General features: G+C 51.3%; 9 protein-coding genes across 9 annotated transcripts; 3 read left to right on the forward strand and 6 right to left on the reverse strand.

Moving 5' to 3' along the window:
- Positions 1 to 50: 50 nt before the first annotated feature.
- N7477_003476 (H(+)-transporting V1 sector ATPase subunit C) lies at positions 51 to 1,450 on the forward strand (the record flags this gene model as incomplete). Its single annotated transcript, XM_056965139.1, has 5 exons — positions 51 to 351; positions 408 to 502; positions 563 to 654; positions 706 to 1,198; positions 1,262 to 1,450. 5 exons carry the CDS (start codon positions 51 to 53, stop codon positions 1,448 to 1,450), a joined length of 1,170 nt encoding a protein of 389 aa, XP_056825092.1.
- A 305-nt stretch (positions 1,451 to 1,755) lies between these two features.
- On the reverse strand, positions 1,756 to 2,468 carry N7477_003477 (adenylyl-sulfate kinase; the record flags this gene model as incomplete). Its single annotated transcript, XM_056965140.1, has 2 exons — positions 1,756 to 2,380; positions 2,461 to 2,468. 2 exons carry the CDS (start codon positions 2,466 to 2,468, stop codon positions 1,756 to 1,758), a joined length of 633 nt encoding a protein of 210 aa, XP_056825093.1.
- Positions 2,469 to 2,881: 413 nt separating this feature from the next.
- On the reverse strand, positions 2,882 to 3,835 carry N7477_003478 (PaaI family thioesterase; the record flags this gene model as incomplete). Its single annotated transcript, XM_056965141.1, has 1 exon — positions 2,882 to 3,835. The coding sequence occupies one exon, from the start codon at positions 3,833 to 3,835 to the stop codon at positions 2,882 to 2,884; it is 954 nt and encodes a 317-aa protein (XP_056825094.1).
- A 718-nt stretch (positions 3,836 to 4,553) lies between these two features.
- N7477_003479 (uncharacterized protein) lies at positions 4,554 to 5,831 on the reverse strand (the record flags this gene model as incomplete). The annotated part of the gene is made up of 1 exon (XM_056965142.1): positions 4,554 to 5,831. One exon carries the CDS (start codon positions 5,829 to 5,831, stop codon positions 4,554 to 4,556), a length of 1,278 nt encoding a protein of 425 aa, XP_056825095.1.
- Positions 5,832 to 6,724: 893 nt separating this feature from the next.
- Positions 6,725 to 7,528, reverse strand: N7477_003480 (NAD(P)-binding protein; the record flags this gene model as incomplete). Its single annotated transcript, XM_056965143.1, has 1 exon — positions 6,725 to 7,528. One exon carries the CDS (start codon positions 7,526 to 7,528, stop codon positions 6,725 to 6,727), a length of 804 nt encoding a protein of 267 aa, XP_056825096.1.
- Positions 7,529 to 9,739: 2,211 nt separating this feature from the next.
- Positions 9,740 to 12,483, forward strand: N7477_003481 (glycoside hydrolase family 92 protein; the record flags this gene model as incomplete). Its single annotated transcript, XM_056965144.1, has 5 exons — positions 9,740 to 9,872; positions 9,923 to 10,560; positions 10,615 to 10,937; positions 10,993 to 11,682; positions 11,736 to 12,483. 5 exons carry the CDS (start codon positions 9,740 to 9,742, stop codon positions 12,481 to 12,483), a joined length of 2,532 nt encoding a protein of 843 aa, XP_056825097.1.
- Positions 12,484 to 14,366: 1,883 nt separating this feature from the next.
- On the forward strand, positions 14,367 to 16,445 carry N7477_003482 (uncharacterized protein; the record flags this gene model as incomplete). Its single annotated transcript, XM_056965145.1, has 4 exons — positions 14,367 to 15,316; positions 15,373 to 15,691; positions 15,752 to 15,866; positions 15,931 to 16,445. 4 exons carry the CDS (start codon positions 14,367 to 14,369, stop codon positions 16,443 to 16,445), a joined length of 1,899 nt encoding a protein of 632 aa, XP_056825098.1.
- Positions 16,446 to 17,193: 748 nt separating this feature from the next.
- N7477_003483 (glycine decarboxylase subunit T) lies at positions 17,194 to 18,693 on the reverse strand (the record flags this gene model as incomplete). The annotated part of the gene is made up of 3 exons (XM_056965146.1): positions 17,194 to 18,244; positions 18,309 to 18,539; positions 18,572 to 18,693. The coding sequence occupies 3 exons, from the start codon at positions 18,691 to 18,693 to the stop codon at positions 17,194 to 17,196; spliced, it is 1,404 nt and encodes a 467-aa protein (XP_056825099.1).
- Positions 18,694 to 19,267: 574 nt separating this feature from the next.
- Positions 19,268 to 20,975, reverse strand: N7477_003484 (putative neutral amino acid permease; the record flags this gene model as incomplete). The annotated part of the gene is made up of 4 exons (XM_056965147.1): positions 19,268 to 19,348; positions 19,408 to 20,458; positions 20,514 to 20,656; positions 20,715 to 20,975. 4 exons carry the CDS (start codon positions 20,973 to 20,975, stop codon positions 19,268 to 19,270), a joined length of 1,536 nt encoding a protein of 511 aa, XP_056825100.1.
- Between the last annotated feature and the right edge of the window lie 466 nt (positions 20,976 to 21,441).

Genomic DNA, 21,441 nt, shown 5'->3' on the forward strand with positions numbered 1-21,441 from the left:
TTGGAACTGTCCACCTCACATCTGCCCGCGTCTAGGGCTCCTCATACATCATGTCCAAGCCAAGCCAGTACCTTCTCCTCTCCCTCCCCACCTCCATCGTTCCATCGCATCACCGCGACGACGCCCTCGAAGCTGTCGCCAACACCGTCTCCCCCGACAATGGCTCCGTGGCCTCCTTCCCGATCCCCGAGTTCAAGATCGGCACTTTAGATGCGCTCGTCCAGCAGGCTGACGAGCTAGCTAAGCTTGAGGGTCAGTGCCAAGCTGTTGTGGGCAAGGTCGGCGATGCGTTGAAGAATATCCTCGAGGGGGATGAGGCGCAGATTGAGCGCATGAAGGTCGTCAATGACAGTAAGCTTCCCCGCTACGGTCTCCCCGGACAGAATGTATGTGCTGACGCTTCGCAGAGCCGGTTGACCAGTATCTTCGCACCTTCCAGTGGAATAAGGTCAAATACCGTGCGGATAAGTCGCTCTCCGAGTTGATTGATCTTCTGCAGAAGGCAGGTTCACACAACCAGATCGAGTTGACGGAAGAAGCTCATTACTGACATTCTGAATAGGAGGGTGCCAGCATCGACAACGATATTCGATTCAAGTACTCCCAATATAATCAGGTTAAGAATACGCTGGCGACCCTGCAGCGGAAACAAACGTTCGCATTGCCCCTCAAATTTCGCTCCAAGCACCACTAACAAACATACAGAGGAAATCTCTCCACAAAATCGCTCGCCTCCATCATTGACCCCCGCTCCATTGTTCAAGACTCCGAATTTATTGAAACACACCTTGTCGCCGTCCCCTCGCAGCAAGTAAAGGATTTCCTGAAAACCTACGAAACCATCGCGGCAATGGTCGTCCCCCGCTCTGCCCAATTGGTCGCTGAGGACAGTGAGTTCTCATTGTACGCCGTGACGACGTTCAAGAAGCACAGCGCCGAGTTTGTGCACAAGGCCCGCGAGCAGAAGTGGATTCCGCGTGATTTCAAGTATGTCGAGGGCGGCAAGGAGGAGGAAGCGAAGGAGGTTGAGCGTGTGGGTGGCGACGAGCGCAAGCTTTGGGGCGAGACGTTGCGTCTTGGTCGCACGGCCTGGAGCGAGGCCGTTATGGTCTGGATCCATGTTCTGGTCCTGCGGGTGTTTGTTGAGACGGTGTTGCGGTACGGATTGCCTTTGGACTTTGTCTGTGGCTTGATTCGGGTATGATCTTGTTCCGTGTGAAACGCTCCAACAGGAACCTGTTGCTAATATGTGCTTTTGCAGGCTCCTACTACCAAGCAGGCGGATCGTGCAAAGAAGAACCTCGAGGATAAGTACTCCTACCTGGCTGGCAATGCCTTTGGGCGTGACAAGAAGGGCCGTGTTAAGCGGGACGATCCCAATGAGATGCATGGTGCTGAGGGGAATGCGGAGTACACGCCATTTGTGTTCTATGAGTTCGAGTTCAACTAAAGACGTGGGGCAGTCGGCAGGTCGTTGCGTACATATACCAAGCCCAAGGTACATTGAGCACAAACTTAGCATTGAATTTCTGTTGGAATATTTTTTTTTTCTTGGCCCGGTGGTTTCTTCCCTACTGATTACACTCTATTACCGTATCCTACTCGAAAAAGGGTTGTCCGATGAATGGATATCAAAATTTAGATCTATATTTGTTCAATGTTCGGACATACACGCCGCCCGGTACTTTTTTTTCAAACATCTATACCGCTGTACAACGACATTTCGCTTTTCACTTCTAGAAATGACCGAGCTACTTACTCCTGCTTAGGGAGGTAACCCTGGGAATCAAGGTAAGCGATGATCTGCTTCACAGCATCCTTGACAGGCAGGTCAACATTCTTAATGTAGACCTCGGGCTTCTCAGGCGCCTCATAGGGAGCCGAGATACCAGTGAACTCCTTAATGATACCCTCACGAGCCTTCTTGTACAGACCCTTGGGATCACGCTGCTCGGCAACTTCAACGGGGACATCGATATGGACCTCAACGAACGGCAGACCGGTGCTCTCGCCGGGCGGGGGAACCTCGTGCAGCTTGCGGGCGGTGTCGCGGTCCTTCTGGTACGGGGAGATGAAAGAGGTGATGGCAATCGAGCACGAGTCGGCGAACAGCTTGGCGACCTCGGCGATGCGGCGGATATTCTCGTTACGGTCAGCCTCGGTGAAGCCAAGGTCCTTGTTCAGTCCGAAGCGGATGTTGTCACCGTCCAGACGGTAGGCGTGCACGCCGCGGTCGCGGAGCAGCTGGTGCTCCAGCTCGACGGCGATGGTGGACTTTCCGGAGGCGGAGAGACCGGTCAACCAGATCGTCAGACCCTGCTGGTTGCACAGGGTGCTGCGCTCGGTCTTGGTCAAGGCGGGGGCGTGGAAGGTGATGTTGCTAAGCGGGGGTCAGTTGGTCTTTCCCTGTGCAGCATGCATCATGCAAGGAGGATACAGGGGGGGGTTCAATTGACATACGTGGCCATTGTGAAGATGTGTGTGTGGTTGAAGAAAGGAGAAAGAGAGGAGGGGCAACAAGACGGTGAAAACGGGCCGCGTAAGAGGCAGTGGAAGGGCGGAAAATGAGCGCTGATCGCGGGGGCCCAAATCTTGGCGGGTTCTCCTTTCGTATAGCAGATCTTGATTCTATACGACCATCTCGACTCTACTTGAATTCGGGAGTTATGTATATCATGCAGTTCAGCTATGTCTATGCTATTACAGAAAACCTCCAACTATACATCACTTCTGGTCAGTCGAAAAAAAGAAAGAAAAAAAGATCCTTCTACGCCAGGAACCAGGAACCAGGAACAAATCACAGATTTTTCACTCGGTCACGCCACGGGACAATTTCGCCAGAGCCTGGAAAAGCCAATTAGTCACCTTGCCACTCTTTCTTTCACCTGAGAATTGGAGGACTTACAGCCGCCTGCTTAGGCTCAATGAACAAAGCCTTAGCCTCAACCAGCACAACGGGCGCCTTGCCCTCCTCGGGAAGAGTCTCGATGCGCCCCTCGACCCACGCTTTCCGACCCTCCACCTTGACGGTCTCGGCCCGGAGAGCCACATAGGAATCCGCCATGGCCGGAGCCCGGTAATCAATGTTCAGGTTGGCCGTAACACCCACCTTGTTAGGCAGCGCGGGGAAACAGCATCGCGCAAAACCCTCATCCAACAATGTAGCTAGCAGACCACCATGTACAATGCCGATGTGTCCGCACATATCCGAACCGAGGTACATCAGGGAGACCATGCTCTTGCCTCCCTTCTCGCTGAAGACCAGCGGCGGCACGACGATCTTGTTAGGCCCGGCCAATGTACCGGCCGTCAGACTGCGCGGGCGCAAAGTCTCGGGAATCTTGAGGTGCGGGCGCGATTCCTTGAAATCGGGGTTCGCGCGCAATTTGACGGCTTCGGGATGGTTGCGAATGTGGGATTCAATCTCCGCGGCACGCGCGTCTTCAGGCGTGTAGGCGGAGAGAGTCTCCTCGTCGGTGAGTATGGTGTCGGACATGATTCGAGATACGGTGCGCGAGGTTTGGAAGGCGAGACCTAGGGTGAACGCGAGGACGGCGATTGAGGTGAAGCCTACAAGGCGGCGGATGCGCGAGCGCGGGGGCGGGTGAACGGAAGAACTAGGTTCTGGTTTATTCGAGCTATTAGATGCATATTCTTCAACGAGGTCTTCTTGGACACTGATAGGTTCCTGCATACCGGTGGAGTAGAAGCGTGAATTTGGCCGAGGGTGAATGGAAGATGAGCCTGATCGGGGAGCGCGTGAGAGAAGACGTAAAGGAGTGGGAGTGAGACGGGGGGGAAGATTGGAAACGAGTGAAAAATTCGGTCGGAGCATTTTCCAAGACCGATACTGAAACCCGCGAGTCTCGAAGGCGAAATGTTGGGATGGTGGTTGAAGAGTGGAGAGTCCAAGAGAAAAGTTACCTCGGCCCGTTCTCACGCTATAGTTCGGGCATCTACCAACCCAGCGACATCGTCTGCATAAGTAGCCGCGAGGATTGCTGAGAGGCCTACTAAGAGGATGTGTTGTCTAGTTTTGGGCATGAACCTGCTGGTCGGCTAAGTTGGAGGTCGAGCTGTCCATTGCAACAGACGATTTCGAGGCCACAGCCCGGTCTAAGCTTGCGCACCGGTCAACTCCAAGGAATCGTAGAAAGTGATCAATAGATATGTCTCGAACGCCAGTCCCAGAGACTCGAGCCAGTCCCGCTCTAGCCGTTCATTGAATTCTTCAGGTAACTTTTCCGCCAAAGAGCTTCATGTCAACGACCCGGCAGTACTGGAAGGAAGGGTCGCCATTTACGATCTTGATCAAATAGACCCCGAGAAAAGGCGGGAGACGCTTTTATTTTTATTGACCGGAGTACTCGTTCTTGAAGTAGCTTCGACGGGGGAGAGTTGGCGCAAGTCCAGACAATAATTGTCCATTACTCTGGCCCCGGGTCTGGGACAGGAAGTTGTCTTCCCATTGAAGATTAAAGAGCCGTATCATGGAAAAGCAAAGTCCTTCATTCTACTTGGTGATATTCTGAGGTATTTTTAAAATATATATCCTACCTGCGTGACCTCTGCTGGGCTTCTGCCACATCTGATCCATCCTTGAAGAGCCACAGCATAGTATTGTCTTCAATCTGGCCTTGACCTGCGTCGGTCCATTCGAAGTCCTCCGACATAAATTCAGAAGAGTGATCTCGCCCGATCTCTTCGATCCTCTCGTTTTCTTCTTTTGAAACATCCGAGAGACGGTCAGTTCCATCGTATGGAGCTTGAATGTCTTCCTTGATGATAGAGCGAGGTCCCACGTCATTGGATGAGTTGCTCTCTTTTCTATCTTTTGTGTCCTTCGACCCAAACCAATTTGAAAAGTAAGAAAGCATGCCCCTGAGATCAATGAATTTTGCATTTGGCAAGCACTCTGTATGGATGTCAGCCAAAATCGGGTCACGATCAAACGCACTACTATCTGTTGTATTTAGGCCCCAATCGGCAGGATCACCCATTGAGTAGGGCATCACCCGGGTTTCACGGAGACCATCGAAGAATAGGCTGGATGTCACGTCTTCCGAATCTGTAGTCACCTTCTTGCTTGTGTTCGTCCGCTTGGCAGGTCTCGGGAAGTCTGGATCAGGTGTATCCTTCCGATTATCAGAATGACAGTCAGAGGGTATCGGCTTAGTATCACTGGATGCTTCGCTCCACGTATCCCCGACAATCGGGAATGCACGTCTCTTCGGCTCCTCTGGATGGGGGCTATCGAGACCAGGGGGTCGTGCCTCCATGGCCTGCTCGCCTCGCTTAGGCTGCCTGCGCCTCGTGAGCTGCTCAGCTGGCCGATGCGACGAACGCAGAAGAATATTAGCACCATGGAAACTGTCAACTTCAGATATCCCTTCATCGGATGTGGCACCAGCTGCTCCACCGGATGAATCCTCAACTACCGGAGCAGGGGTTTTCTTCACAACTGTCCTCGCTCGCTTGGAGGCTTTAGATCGGCATGCTTGGTATTGGAAAGAATCACTGGCGTCAGATGACCCGTCGCTGGACGAATCTTCGATCACGTTTCGGGTTCTTTTTGCGACTTTCTTCACTGGGTTTTCATAGGACGCGAGCGAAGGGAATTCCAATGAGTCTGCAGTGCCCGGCTCTAACGGAGACGGCGTAGTCCTTTCAAGCCCTCTAGGAAGGAATCGGCCAGGTGTGTAGCGCAGAGGACGTGAGTCATTAGAGGCAGAATGTCGAGAAGTTGCCATTTTAACCGTCTTGGTGATATTTTTGGTGGTGGTTCTCTTTGCAGCCGTCTTACCAGCCACCCCTGTCCGTTTTGGAGCCATGTCCAGCTTGTCTAGAAGGGATGAGGATTGAGTGGTAATTTGGCGTAGGTGGGAATTTGTGGATAAAAAAGTGCGGTTATGCTTCACTATTTAATAAGGTACTTGTCAACAAAGAGACTCACCGTGACAATGAGGAGAGCTCTTTACTCCAAATCCAGCCTTGTGAACTTTACAAAGAGATAAAGAACCATTGTTCTGGCATTGACCCATACCTGACCCTCTCCGTGTGTATGTCCGATTACCAGCAAGAACAACAAACACAAGGCGACTGACAAATTTGGAATTTCGCAGGGCTCTCACCATCTAATCGCTGAAACGTTTCTCCTTCAAGTGCATCGCATCTGGACACAAAAGACCAGCACAGGAATTTCGACGGACTACATGTTTTGGAACATCCTCTGCGCAACAAAGCAATTCAATTATGCTCATAGCCGAGGACCCTGAACCAAGAATCCCACTCGTTTATGATCCCCCAACATTCGGAGAAAGACTTAACATGTAACAGACTGCTGTGGTCTGGTTACAGTAGTTTTTGAAATCAAATTCACGTTGACACTCTCAGACTCTCATTCCCGCAACCTGGCTTGAAACACACTAATTCAAACATGGTAAAGTTGCCAATGTCCTTGTTCCCAGAACACAGACTGTATTTTACATGACGTTTGTGGAACCTCACCATGTATAATTGGTACCAAAATTTTGGACACGACTATTTCACTCGAGATTCGCCTATGAAGGAATTCGAGATCGGGGGAAAGTCTGCAGCTCCATTGGAAAAACCCTTGAGATGATGGCTAATTATTTAAATTGCTACGTTCTCAGAGTCAGAACCAGCTAAGGCTCGTGACGAACAGAACAAGAAGCCAAATGATGGTTCCATATCAAGAAAAGAACTAAACCAGGAGTATTCCCCCATTAGACGCCACAAGAGTGCCTGTAATAAACTTGTCTTTCATAATGTAGATGTATGCCTCCGCCACATCTTCGGGGCTGCCGACTGTTCCAGTCAAAGTGTTGTGCCGGAACCTCTTGAGAAGCTCATCTAGGTTCTTACCAAATCCATCGAACAACTCGGTATGCACTGTTCCAGGTGATACAATATTCACACGTAGGGGCTTGAGGTCCTGCGCTAAGCCTCGCACCAGACCCTCAATTGCAGTCGCATAGCCAGCCATTACAGACCAACCAGCGGGAGGCCGATGAGCATTCGCCCCACCAGTCACCGTGAAAGAGTTCTCGGGTGATTTATCCATGTACCGGGGGAGAATCTTGGCCAGGATCAACGGTGCGAGAAAACGGACGGTGCCAGATGCGCTAACGGCATCCACCGTAAAATTGTGCAAGGCTGGAAGCTTGAGCGCGTCGCCAGCTGTGAAAGCAATGTGGTTGAGGGGTAGCTTTTGCCCTTCTGTCGCCTGCTCAAAGAGTCGGGTGAGGTTTGTCTCCAGTTCCACAGGGTTGGCGAGGTCACAAACGTACCCGGAGACTTTCTGAGAACGCGTCAATTCCGGGTACTCGTCCTGCAATTTTGCAATCGTCTTGGCAATTTTTGCGGCATTTGAGCTAGAGATGATAACGTCGGCACCATGCTCAAGAGCGGCCTCGGCGACGCAGAAGCCAATGCCGGACGTCCCTCCAAGGACAGAGACACGCTTGCCGACAAGCTTGGTTGTGTATTTGAAGGTCTGAGATGCCATCGCCGAATTCGGTGGATTTTGTTTTTGTCTTTGTTCTGTCTCTTTCTCCTGACTCTCGTTGTTATAATCAAAGTACAAAAAGTAATTTATATAGTTTTTCCGTTCGGCCTAGTTGCAGTATGAAACAGGCTTGCTATGAGGATTACAGCCCACTCCGATCCGATCCGATGTAAAATATGAACAGTAGGGGCTTATTTATGCACTCCCGTACGGAAGGGTTGCTTTCCGTCTATGACAATGCAATATTCGTAAGTGCAAATATACTGCCTTGTCGGAGATTCTTGGCCATTAGATGCCCAAAAAGGGCATGATCAGCAAGTTCGGCCTCGCGCTTACAGGGTGACCAAGGAATAAAGGTTATCGAAACTTGCTAGATAAACTTTTCTGACACACTTCACAGCACACATTATGGAGGGTTTTGATGGAGTCTCCTATCTCATTCATCAAATTCGCCGTAAAGCAGATGGCACTCGAGAGATGAGATCCAGGTTCTGGCTTGGATCAGGCATCCCCGAAACCGTTGCCCATGACATTCGTGTACATTGTGGCACTGAAATGCCCTGTGAGTCTACCATCTTGTATTTTGAAGGATAAGAAGCTGATTATATCAATTTAGACTTGGCTAAAATCTTGCCACAACTCTTCAATGAGTTTAAGGACGACCTCTAGGGTGATCCATCTGATTTCTAGTCACAAGATTTACATTCTTTATCATTCAACTTGCATGAAAGTTTACTGAATTCCGCGGGAGATTACGGTATAATGATTGTCAGAGAGAATGACTGAAGATGGAGATATATGTAAGAGAGATGAATTAATGCTATGGGAGAGGTAGGCTATGTAAGGCTACAAACAATGACAATACTTTTACATCAATACCAGGGAATACATTAAAACTCAATAGGGACTACTAGGTAATAGCTAAAATTAGAGGCGTGTTTCAAGGTAGGGTTCAGGAATGAGAATCTAAGTGTAGAGGTATATTAGATTTCGCATATCACTGTCTCACTTTTTATGCTGTCAGTCATACCTGACCCCCGGCTACATCTAAGAATAAGCAAAAGCCATCTAATATGTCACCTAGTTACTATGCCTGCTTGCGACACACACCCTCCAAGCTGTTCTATACCATCGCACGCGCACTTTACATCCCTATATCAATCATCCCTCCAATCTTGGATATCCTCCAGAGTGTTTTGTTTGTGATAGCTTGGCGGAGAGGCACAAAGAGAGAACATGCGGTGAACAGGGAGCAGGAGCCTCTACTGGGGTGATATGAGCATTGAGCAACCAAATTCGGCCCATCTTGTGATGAAAAGCGCTTTTTGAGATTGTCGGGCGAGTCATGCGGAGGCATCACAACAATTCGGAAGTCGTGCGCCTTGAGGGCAGCGTACCAGCGAAAACGCCATTTGGCCCCCTTAGGCCTTGACGAGCTCTGAGTTCGTTTTCAGGCAGCGGTAGACAGACTTATTCCACCCTCATATCTATATATCCACGAAACCCATTCTCAACGATAAAGAATACATTGTCTGTGGCCATACCAGATTTGGAATCGGGCTATCGACTATAGTGCTAGGGAAGCCGAGCTTATAATTCTTCGAGTATCGTAGTTTTTGTACAACCTTTGAATACACGCGAGAGAACGCCTCCATCCCAGGTGTATATAGGTGGTATCTTATATGGTTGGGAAGGTGGAATCAAGCAAGCCAGATACGCGTTAGTGATGAAAATGTGTAGCTTGCAATGTTTGGTGCAAGTATTGCAAAGAAGGAATATTAGTACCGACTCGGGAAGGGAGTACTACAATCCTAGACATCCTCCCCTCATCTTACCGATTTCATTGGAACTGCGGCCCTTCGCGATAAAACATTCTAGGTCTATGTCATCGGAAAACAAACAACGTTTTCTCGAAGGCACCAGCTGATTCGAACACATCGACCCCGACAGCATACACGACCTTCGACCATACAGTCTCAACCTCAACGCCCCTGTCACACGACGCCGAGTGATGAGATGTTGCAGAATCAACAGGGTCAAGGTTATCCAGCCACACCGAATTGAATCGCACGCGATGTAACTCAGCAACGCGGGGTGAAGATCGACAGGGGCGCATGATCGCATAGCGAGCAGGCATGACGCGCTGCAGGGGCCGAAGAATCCATATTCAAATATCAGTCTGGACCCTTCAGATTATTTCTCACACCCACAATGCCACGCCATTTGCTTCTGTCTCTCCTGATTACTAGTGGCCGCGTGCTGGTCGATGCCACTCTCCCTGCGGTACCGGATGACTATGATGTGCTGCAGTACATAGACCCGCTGATCGGCAGCGCCAATGGGGGTATGGAGACTGCCGCACCGATGGGAGCCCACCGCTAACTCTGATCACAGGAAATGTCTTCTCGGGTGCGTCCCTGCCTTATGGCATGGCCAAGGCCGTCGCCGATACCGATTCGGAAAACAACCAGGGAGGTTTCGCCTATGATGGGAGCAATGTCACCGGATTCTCGAGCATGCACGATTCTGGTACCGGTGGAAGTCCTTCGCTTGGCAATTTTCCTCTCTTCCCATATGCGCAGTGTGCCGACGATGATGTGAATGGTTGTGTGTATCCGAAGAAAGCACGGAAATCGAAGTATAAACACGACTCAGTTGAGTCCAGCCCCGGCTACTTTGCCCTGACGCTAGAATCTGGTGTGAAAGTTGATATGACTGCTGCTCAACACACCTCGCTTTTCCGCTTCCAGTTCCCCACTGATAGTAGCCCCCTGATTCTGCTGGATCTCTCGGATCTCTCCGACTCACGCCAAGACAATGCGACGATCTCGATCGACGAATCTAACGGCCGGATGATGGGCAGTGCCAAGTTTTTGCCCAGCTTTGGAAGTGGAGCATACGGCCTCCACTTTTGTGCCGATTTTCAGAGTTCTGCTGGGCTGCGTGACAGCGGTATATTTGTTGATGCCAGGGCTAGTGCTGGTGTTCATAACCTGAAGATCTCACGCAGCATCAATGCTTATCCCTTGCCGGTGAGCATTGCCCACGTCGCATTTTCTTGTCTTGTTTATATACTCATTTTCTAGGGCGGTGGTTTTGTCCGTTTCAAAACCCCTGCAGATGGGATTATCCGGGCTCGTGTCGGCTTGAGCTTCATCAGCCCTGAGCAGGCATGCTCCAATGCCGAATCAGAGATTGACGACTTTAATTTTGAGACCACCCACAAGACTGCGATTGCGCAATGGACCGAGAAAATGCGTCCGATTCGCGTCTCGCGTAATGGGGTCAAGGATCCCGTCCTTACAAACTTCTACAGTGGTATTTACCGAACAATGGTGAACCCTCAGAACTACACAGGCGAGAACCCTCTATGGACAAGCTCAGAGCCGTACTTTGATTCATTTTATTGGTTTGTCTCGACTTTTTTTGTGGAAATTAGGCACTGTCACTAACCGTTCCTTGAGTCTTTGGGACTCCTTCCGCTCCCAGATTCCTTTCCTGACCATCTTTGACCCGAGCTCGGTGGCACAGATGATACGATCTCTGATCGACACCCAACGCCACCTTGGCTGGCTGCCCGACTGTCGCATGTCTCTTTGCAAAAGTTTCACGCAGGGAGGATCAAATGCTGACAATGTCCTGGCTGATGCCTATGTCAAAGGCATCAAAGATGGCATTGATTGGGACGCGGGCTATGCAGCTGTCCAGAAAGACGCAGATGAGGAGCCCTTTGACTGGTCTAACGAGGGTCGCGGGGGCATGGAAAGCTGGAAAGAACTCAACTATATCCCAGTTGAGGATTTTGACCATATTGGTTTCGGAACAATGACTCGCAGCATCTCTCGCACGCTTGAATACTCCTACAATGACTTCGCCATTTCCCAGATGGCTAATGGCATGAACAAAACCGCTGATGCCGCTCGATATGAAAAGGAGTCGCGATACTGGAGGAACCTGTTCCGAAAGGGCCAGGCATCTTATATGAATGGAACGGACACCGGATTCACTGGATTTTTCCAGCCAAAGTATCTCAACGGGACCTGGGGATACCAAGATCCTCTCAAATGCTCGAACATCGACGATAGTGGAAGTATTTGCTCCCTCCAGAACACGGCAGGGGAGACCTTTGAGTCGAGTATCTGGGAGTACCAGTTGTGAGTTTCCCTTCATCTTTCGCTGTGGCCGCGCGCTAATAGCTCAACCCTAGCTTCGTACCTCACGACATGGCCGCTCTCATACCCCTTCTCGGAGGACCTTCCAATTTTGTGCGACGCCTTGATTACCTCCACGATCAGAACATTACCTACATTGGCAATGAACCGGCCTTCTTGACGGTATTTCAATATCACTACGCCGGCCGCCCAGCCAAATCCACCGCTCGCGTCCGCACCTATATTCCGGATTACTTTTCCCCCACCCCCACGGGGCTACCCGGCAACGACGACTCCGGCGCCATGGGCTCATTTGTCGCCATGTCTATGATGGGGCTCTTCCCCAACCCAGGTCAAAGCGTCTACCTCCTTACCGTGCCCTTCTTCGAATCTGTCAGCATTGTGTCGCCCATCACTGGCAAGATGGCCACCTTGCGCGTGATCAACTGGGACAAGTACAACTCGCTCAACAATACCGGCGGCACTGGTTTTATCCAGTCCGCAACCTTGAATGGTCAACCATATACGAAGAACTGGGTCTCCCACGACTTGTTCACAGAGGGTCAAGACCTAGTCCTTGTCCTTGGTCAGAATGAGACGAGCTGGGGCACTAAGGCCGAGGATCTGCCCCCTTCTCTGTCTGATTCCTCGGACATCTTGGCTCGGGGATTGGATGGTGGTTTCGAGGACTTCGAGCAGCCTGCTTCTCTAGGCGTGGGTGCGCAGCACCGTGCTCGACATGTCAAAACTGCGAATCACCACGCCCGCTCTGCGAAGCAGTCGAATTGGCAGAAAGGGAGGTAAAAAAAGTATCAAGTCTCAATTGAGTCTGGTACTGTTCAGGTACTTTCCATAATATACACTGCATCCATGGATACACTCATCTGATTTTTCAACGCAACTACCATCGATCAATGGATACGTAAGCTTCCGGGAATTCTTACATATTTCTTTTCAGCCGTCAGCTTATTGCCGAAAATTCTAAGCCAAAACATCTAAAAGTTTAAAGATGGTTTACTGGGGCCGGCACTAGAGACATACTCCGGAGTGCGTGCCTACTCCGGAGTGCGTGCCCTGCATAGTTTTGTGGCGTGTGTGGGGTGGCGATTGAATTCTCGGAGACCTCCGGGCTCACCAATCCTCAGTCGCGCCCGCGTAGAGACTCTTTCAATGAACGCCACAAGTTCATCTCAAGGTTCCGCGTGACAGAAGCTTCTCATCAGCCACCAGCTAGGCCGGCTCGTCTGTCAACACCTTCCTAGGAGGGTTCCGTTGCTCCTATCGCCACACTTTGACCACCGATGGTGCCCCAGTGGTTAGGAATTCTCGGAGGAAAATGCTGTTACTTCAGTGTACCTAGTGTTCGTTTTAAGGCTCAACGACCCCACCTAGGTCCACATGTGTTTCCCCATCGACATCCCGTTGAGAAGGAGGGTTATTTTAGCGAAAGCTCTCCATTGCTACCAGCGGTACACACTATATTTACATCCCATGGGGCAGCAATCGTTCAAACCTGAACCTAGCTTTCGTTCAAGATACCAAATTCATAATTTCAATGAGTCAATTCATGAGACGAACCCTATCGAATGCCCTCTTATCCCGTTCTGGATAGGATAGGATTGGGACTAGCCATGACCGACCCAACCCCGACTGGACCGTGTTCGAGTGGAGACTATGCTCCCCGACCCGAGAACCAGAGACACTTCACGAGGCACAGCCTAGGCTTAGTACAAGCCACTTGACCCGATGCGCTCAAGAACAGGTGACTAGTCCAGGTCTAGTGGCGATAGCGATTTCCTACCAAACACACACACACACACACACCTGATTTCGCTTATTCGATCACGGCCAGAGATGCCCAATTCAGAGCCCATAGACACAGGCGCCTTACAACAACTCACTAGAAGCGTAAAAATAAACAATTCCCACTATCGCAGAATACTTGTTGCAGATAAAACGAGATTACGAGGGTACACGGGCCAGAGTGCAGCTGTGCATCTCGGGGTCCGCGTCGGGGCCCCGAGACAAAAGTGGATTCGAGGAGTGTCCACTCCTCGAGAAGAACCAGTCAAGGCTAGGCTTGGAAATTGCTTGTCAAATGCTTTGCCAACGCCTATCATCCCCGCTTCCACCAATAGTGATGTCTCCCGCCCCCTTTTTGGATGCATCCTCCTTATCACGGCTATTACCTATTTCCATCGCTCTACACTTGCCTTTCCATCCATGGTTCCCCACTGATTTTGGGCATGAGCGCTAGCCCAATACAGAGCAGTGGGCGTGGTCCCTCGCGTGGCATCCCTGCTCGGAGGTCAATTTACTTTGCTGTTGGCCATTGTTCGGCGCCGGAAATCTCACACCAGATCAGCCAGTTCATGTACGATCCTTGTACCAAAGCCCACGCCAAGGATTCGAGAAGACGCCAGCGATGCTTGTTTCCTAATCGTGACAGTTGGCTGATGGCGCCCACTCGGTTGACCGGCAAGATTAATACAATTGAAAGAAATAATAATCACGACATCCATAGATATGGGGTTCAGGTCTAGCGCGATCCCATGGTGCCACTCTGCCCACCCTCTCCACTCTCTCTGACCTCGGGGTAAATATAAGAAGCGTGGTCCTCAGTCCCCCGGGTCTCTCGTTTTTGTTTCACCCGGTTCCTCCTTTTTCAATTTCCACACCTCTCGGCCATGTCTATGCTTCCTGGCCCGGTGGCCACGACAGCTCCTACGGAGCAGATGCGTGAGATAGCCGCCTCGCCCGAGGAGATTCGCAAGATGTCCCTCGCAGGCACCCACCCTGGTGTCCGTCAACGCCTCTGGGGCTTGCAGGCGCGTCTCGACCCTACCGTCACTTTTGAGGAATTCACCTACTGGGCCAAGGTCGAACGTGAAATGGAGGAAGAAGAGTTCCGTCGCTACCAATCGGTCACGTCCGGTGATGGTTTCATGGGTACCATTAAGAACTATTTCACAAGCAACCCTTACGAGGATGCGAAGGTTCACGAGTCCAAAGAGGCCCCAAGCCCGAGCGAGCCTGCTCAATGGTCTGAGAAGAAGTCGAGCGTGACTGTCTTCGGTGGCGACGACAATGTCGCTCCTATTGCACCCGCTGGTGTGCACGAGCTGGACGCCGAATGGCGAACGGCCGCGCGAGCCCTCCGCAACGCTGGTTGGGGATCCGTTTTCTATCTGATCACGACCGATATTCTCGGCTGGTCACAAACACCTTATGTCTTTGCCAACACGGGTTACGGTCTCGGTGTCGGCATTTTTGTGCTTATGGGTCTCGCTGCCTTTGCCTCTGGCATTATGATCTGGCGCACTTTCCTCGGACTTGATTCATCCCGTTACCCAATTCTTAGCTTCGGTGACCCTTTCCTGCGTCTGTACGGACCCAAGATGCGTCACTTTATCAACTTTATGCAGTCGCTGCAGATGTTCCTGAGTGTCGCTGTCGTTCTTTTGGGCAACACGGGTATCATTGCCCAGCTTGCTGGTAGTGTCAATCTTTGCTACATCGTTTGCGGTATCATCGCCCTCGTTGTCAGCATGGCAAGTGGCTACATGCGATCCCTGAAGCACCTCGGCTGGCTCTGCAACCTGTCGGTGTGGATCAACATTGTGACTTTCCTCATTATGTGAGTTGGAAACCGATCATACAACCAAGTTATTCTGCTAATTTCGTGGTCTATAGTATCGTTGCGGCGGCCAAGTATGGCCCTGACCCAGCGGCTGCGGTTGAGAACGGTATTTTGAACAAGGCTTGGTCCACGGTAGAGACTATGGCGCCTGTCAAGGTCTTCACGAACACCCCTCCCGCCGAGTACCAGCCTACCGACACCAATCTGTTTGCTGCTCAATTCAACGGTATTAACTCCATGGTCTATGCCTACTCCGGAGCTGTCATGTTCATCGCTTTCTTGTCCGAGATGCGCCGCCCTATGGACTTCTGGAAGGGTCTTCTCGTCGCGCAGACCTTCATTACTGTCATCTACATCTTCTTCGGTGCTTTTGTAAGTTCTACCAAGATATTCTTACCCAGCCCAAAAAGACAATAGCTCACAGTCTTCTAGGTCTATAGCTACTACGGCCAGTACAGCTACAGCAACGTCAACCAGTCCGTCCGTCCTGAGAATCTTCAGGTCGTCGGCAACGTCCTTTCCCTCCTGACTGGATGGCTCGCCATTTGTAAGAAAATCATCCACTCCTATAACAAGCCCGAACCCGATCATAGACTAACCCGGTATCTTAGTCCTTTACTTCAACGTTGGTATGAAGACTGTCTACCTTGAGGTTGGCCAGCAATTGTTCAACTTGCCCCCGATTGCCTCCAAGAAGGGCCGATACTTCTGGTGGGCCCTTGGTCCCCTCTACTGGATCCTCGCCTTCGTGATCTCCATGTCCATTCCCCAATTCGGCGCCTTCACCAACTTCGTCGGAGGCCTATTCTCTCTGAACTTCACCTACTCCTTCTCCGGAGTTATGTACCTCGCCTACAAGATCCAGGACGGCGCCAGACTCCCCGGTGAAGGTTTCGACCCTGTTACCGGCGAGACAACTCGTCTCGACAACGGATACAAGCGCTGGATCCGTGGCTTTAGGAAGACTTGGTACCTCAGCGGACCTATCTTGATCTACACCCTTTGCGGTTTCGCTACTTCCGGCATGGGGACGTGGGCGGCTGTCCTGGCTCTGGAAGCCGCGTTTGGCCCTGGTGGCTCCGTCACTTCCTCCTGGACCTGCACTAACCCTTACTACACTGGTTAAAGGGGTATTATTATATGGTGCATTTATGATACCTACTTGGAGACCTTTGACGTTGTCCCCATGTTGTACGAATACATATGACGTTTATTCAACTACACGAATATGATATAAGCTATTGAGATTTAACAAGAAAACCCAATGTAATAGTTATGAACTTATTTCGATCTTGCACTGTAATAAGAAAACAAATATGGCCGATGAATGCATCCATTCAATGTCATTGTGTGATTGCTCTGTCTTTCATTTCTTAGTGGGGATCCAGATTGAGGTGCACTACTTGGTGAACCAAGCATCAGGTCCATGCCGCTACTCAACTAGGGGACGTTATGAGTTGCGCGACCAACTGGTAGACCTATCTTGACAGATTCATATCATTTACCCCTTGTTTCCGTCTATGCAGTTTCACCATTCGAGTAGGTGGAAAGTCGTTTGGATTTAACACTTAAGACGAGTTTACGACCAAGTCGTTTGGAGTTTTTATCAAAATCGAGAATGAGGTTCAGAAGAACCAATATTGATGAGAACAAGGTCTGAAAAGTCAATACATGTTGCGTACAAAGGCACCGATATTATAGATTGAGCAAATGTGGAATTGCTTTTCGCTCTTTGCTTATATGTTGAAGAAAATAAACCTTTAAAAAAATGCGGGCCGCGAAAAAAGAAAGACTTATGTACAGGGAAAATCAACGTGGATCACATCAAACCATCAGGTCCGAAAGACGAATGAAATCGAGAGTCCACAGGGATCTTAAGAAGGACGGTGGAACTTGCTCTCAATCCAGGGCATACCAACAACAGTAGCCTTGAGAACCTTCTTGCGCACCTGCACACCGAGCTCAGTGCCCTTCTTGTGCAGACCGTTCTTCACATACGCCATGGCGATGTTCTGACCGCCAAGGGAAGGACTAGGAAGACCAGAGGTGACGACACCAACCTGGACGGGCTTAGCCGGGTCGGAGAGGTCGACGACGATGGCGCCTTCGCGGGCAGGCGGGCCCTTCTCAACGGAGAGACCAACGCGGCGCTGGGCCAGGGTCTTGGGGCTGGCGAGCTGGGAGAGAATGGTAGAGGCGCCGTTGAAAGTAGCGGTTGCGGGATCGCGGCGATCACGGCCAACGACCCAGCCTAGGGCTGCGTCGGGGGGAGTCTGAGCAGTAGAGATGTCGTGTCCGTAGAGACACATGCCGGCTTCGAGACGGAGGGAGTCACGGGCCGCGAGACCGGCAAGACGGACGTCGTTGTTGTTCAGGAAGAGGTTGACGACTTGCTCAGGGAGGTTGGGGGCGCCGGAGGTCGGGATGGAGATCTCGAAGCCGTCTTCGCCAGTGTAGCCAGTCCGGGAGATGAGGAGAGGGTGAGGGGTAGCGGTGCCGTCGGGGAGAGTAAGGTAAAGCTCGCGGCAGTTGCCGAAGTAGAGGGTGCTCAAGTCGGTGGAGGCGGTTGAGGAGGCGTTGATGAGAGGCTGCAGGACAGACGCAGCCTTGGGGCCTTGGAGTGCAACCAGCGCGCGATCTTCGAGAATGTCCCACTTGATGCTGTCGGCGCCATGCTCGGCGCGGTATGCCTCAATCTCGGCCTGCAGGAAGGCCAAGTCCTCGGTGCGGCGGCCAGCGTTGGTCACGAAGTAAAAGCTGTCTTCGCCGCGACGGGTGATGACGGTGTCGTCGACAATACCCCCAGTACCGACTTCCAGAAGACAAGAAAGGGTGGATGTGTTGGGGGCAAGCTTGTCCAACGACGAGGGTGTGACCTTCATCAGCAGGTTCATGGCGCCGGGCCCGCTCAGGTGGTGCTGCACCCTTTAAATAAACGGATTAGCTTGCTGTGGTCCCAATTGAGCTTCTGCAATTCAATTGAACTTACATGTGGCTCACGTCGAACAGACTGGCCTTCTCACGAGTCCACATATGGCTTTCCACATGGCTCAGGTCGGCATACTGCAGTGGCATCGAGTACCCGGCAAACGGCACCATCTTGGCGCCGTGCGCCTGGTGCAAGTCATACAACTGAGTCTTAGCCAGGGACTCATTGGAGCTCGAGACATGGCGAACAGCCTGTGTCTTGATCTGGGGAACAGCAGCACGCGCAGTGAGTCTGGTGCTGGGAGTCCGGGGAGTTGCCCGCACGGCGGAGGAGAGCTCCCGCCGCAGCAGTGTGGAGCCGATAGAAGCGCGGGGGGGGGGTGCAAGGCGGACGCCCTAGCAGCGACAAGGTCAACGCCCTTCCGGAAAGTACGAGCGCTAGCCATAATGATTAAATGAAGATGAGATTGAATTGACGAGAAGAGAAGCGAGGGAAGAGGAAGAAAAAAGGCGAGAAGTTGTGTCTGCTCCGCCGTCGGAGAAGCATAGCGGAAAAGTCACGTGCCGATAGGGCGAGTTCAGCGGGGAATGTGCATCCCCCATTTCCACATCTTAATCTACGAGGAGAGGGGTAGAGGCAAAAAAAGTGTGTGGTTGTGATGACAGCATGCGAGAGCATCAGAGTGCCCCACCGGTCATCCGAATTCAATTCAACGCCGCGGATTATGTGCACGGCATGCCGGAGGGCGCGGAAAAGAGCACTGTCCCCAACATCCCCGTCCCCGCAAAAGTATACAAAACATGAACACGGTGATATCCCATGGTAATGATCCAACTAGAAAATCCACTAAAAGATCATACGATTCAAAATAATAGCAATTTGCCACCTGTCTCCGTCATCAAGTCATGAAACCCTCCACAACCGGTGTTGCCCGGCGGTCAGAATGACCGATTACAATGTGAAAGGAGATGCAAAAAAGAGAAGTGAAATATATCGCCAAGATCCCGCCCCGCGGGACCTTATAGCGCATTGCTGGCACATGTGAAGACACCGCCGACGGTACCCTCGTCGTACATTTCAATGACGGACATGATGGAGGCCTACGAAAGCAGATATTAGCAAAGAAACCAGACGAAAAATTGGAGACCAAAATACTCACGTAGGTACCAGGACCCAAGAAGAAGAGACCTATGAAGATCAAACTGACGTTGAAAATGAAACCCAACCAGCCACGAATGCCCCGTTTCATGAAGAAGCAGGGTCCGTGATCAGCCGAGCGCACGCGGATATATGCAACACCCCAGAAAATGAAACCAAAGAAGGAATCAAACAAGGAGCTCATAATCGACAACAAACTCGAGAAGAAGGGAATCACCTCAGCGACGATCCAGGCACAAACCCACAGACAGGCCAGAATTCCAATCCAGGCGGCCCAGCCGACGACGGTGTTGTTGCCTTTGTGGCGGGTTCCTTCAAACAGGCGGAAGAAGATGAAGCGGGCTGAGACGGAGGCGTAGAGAACTCCGAGGAAGACGATCGTTGGGATCATGAAGGAGAAGGAGATCTTCTTGAAAAGCTCGTCGGACATGTTGGCGAATGCGGGCGAGGAACTCATGTACTCGTTACCTGTGTAGACGTAGATAATTGAGCCAACAAGACCGAAAACGATGACTTCAGCGATGGTCACAACAGTCACGGACTTCCAGAAGTCGCGGGGCTCCTTCATCTCGGCAATGAAGCTGGGCAGGGTGATCTGGCCGATGAAAGTATAGCTGATGTTCAGGAAAGCGTTCAGGCCTGAAACGAAGGTTGTGCCAGGCATGGGGGTTGCGCGGAAAGTCGGCTCGCCTTTGCCAGGGTATCCGGCTGGGTGGTCCTCAATTCCAATAAATATGGTTGCCAGAATGACGGAGATGAAGGTGAAGAAGGCGGAGAAAGTGGCAATCTTAGCCAGGGTGCTGAATGTGCGCGGGAGCGAGCAGATAAAAGAAGTGATGGCAACGATGAGAGAAAACACGACTGTGCAGACTGCACCATTAGACATGGTGTTGAGGTACTCGGAGCCAACCACGCAGTGTAGGCCCTGAATGAAGGTATTGTTCAACAGGAACATGACGGCTGTCGCCCACCAGGCGATCTTGGAGTCCCAGAACAAATATTGGCCGATATCACACACATCGCGCACCTCGGGATGCCGCAGACAGAAGCGCCTATCCTCAAAATTAGCACAATTGTCGTGGACATGCCGAAATCAAGAGATCATACCAGATGGTCAAAGAGGTGTAAAGCACCACACCGGCGACGAAACAGGTCAGAAGGAGACCAGGAACAAGACCCAGCACGGAATACGACCAAGGGAAAGACATGATAGCCAAACAGATATACTCAGAGAAAAGCAGAGCCGCAGTCTAATGCGCGATTAGTCTTAATTCACTTCCATTTAGCACGGAACTCAAAAGAACCTACCTTTTGCCAACTGCAAGTACGATACTTGATCGTATTTTCCGATTCTAATTCAATCTGGCGACCAATACTCTCGGTCATGCTCGAAGAGTCGATTGCCGTGACATGGTGATGCGACGAGCGGCGACCCTGGCCCTCAGCATCGTAGTCCTTGAGCTTCGGGTCCTCCAACTTGTCACTTTGATCACTCATGGAGCTCACGTCGGCGGTGCGGTCGTGGTCCCAAGCGCCAGCAGCAAGTGCTGCGTCGTTAGGCCTAGCCATCTTAATCTTAAGGAGCGGGCGAACCGTGCTTGGCGGTATTCGGTGGAGTCGAGAGAAGCGGTAACCTTCGAATACATGTAAATGTAGTTCCGAGGCAATAGTTGCATACAACCGGGGCTGCTGGTAATTGGGTGATTACAATCGAGCTTGTCGATTGATCGTCTGTTGCTGAGGTGAGTTTTTTTTTTTTGCTGAGGGCGCTTGCTTGGGATATTGGTACAGGCCGGAGCGGGCGATTCGGGCACGTGGATCTACAGTGAAGATCCGGGACAGCCCCCTGTAGAGTTGTCGCAGAGAAAGTGCGATAGGGAGAGGGATGAAAGAGAGGAAAAAAAAAAAGGAATGAGACAGAAAAGAAACCGGATCCAAGAAGGAAAAAGAGGGCCAAGGGACTACGGTATCCTAAGTATCTAAACTGGTATACAGGATACCCGGTTGGTCGGGAGTCCACTACGATCGCAGCGTT

Source organism: Penicillium maclennaniae (assembly GCF_028827695.1).
Source record: "Penicillium maclennaniae strain IBT 15551 chromosome Unknown utg000003l:1.0-5670915.0:1.0-5674809.0, whole genome shotgun sequence".
Taxonomy (NCBI): domain Eukaryota; kingdom Fungi; phylum Ascomycota; class Eurotiomycetes; order Eurotiales; family Aspergillaceae; genus Penicillium; species Penicillium maclennaniae.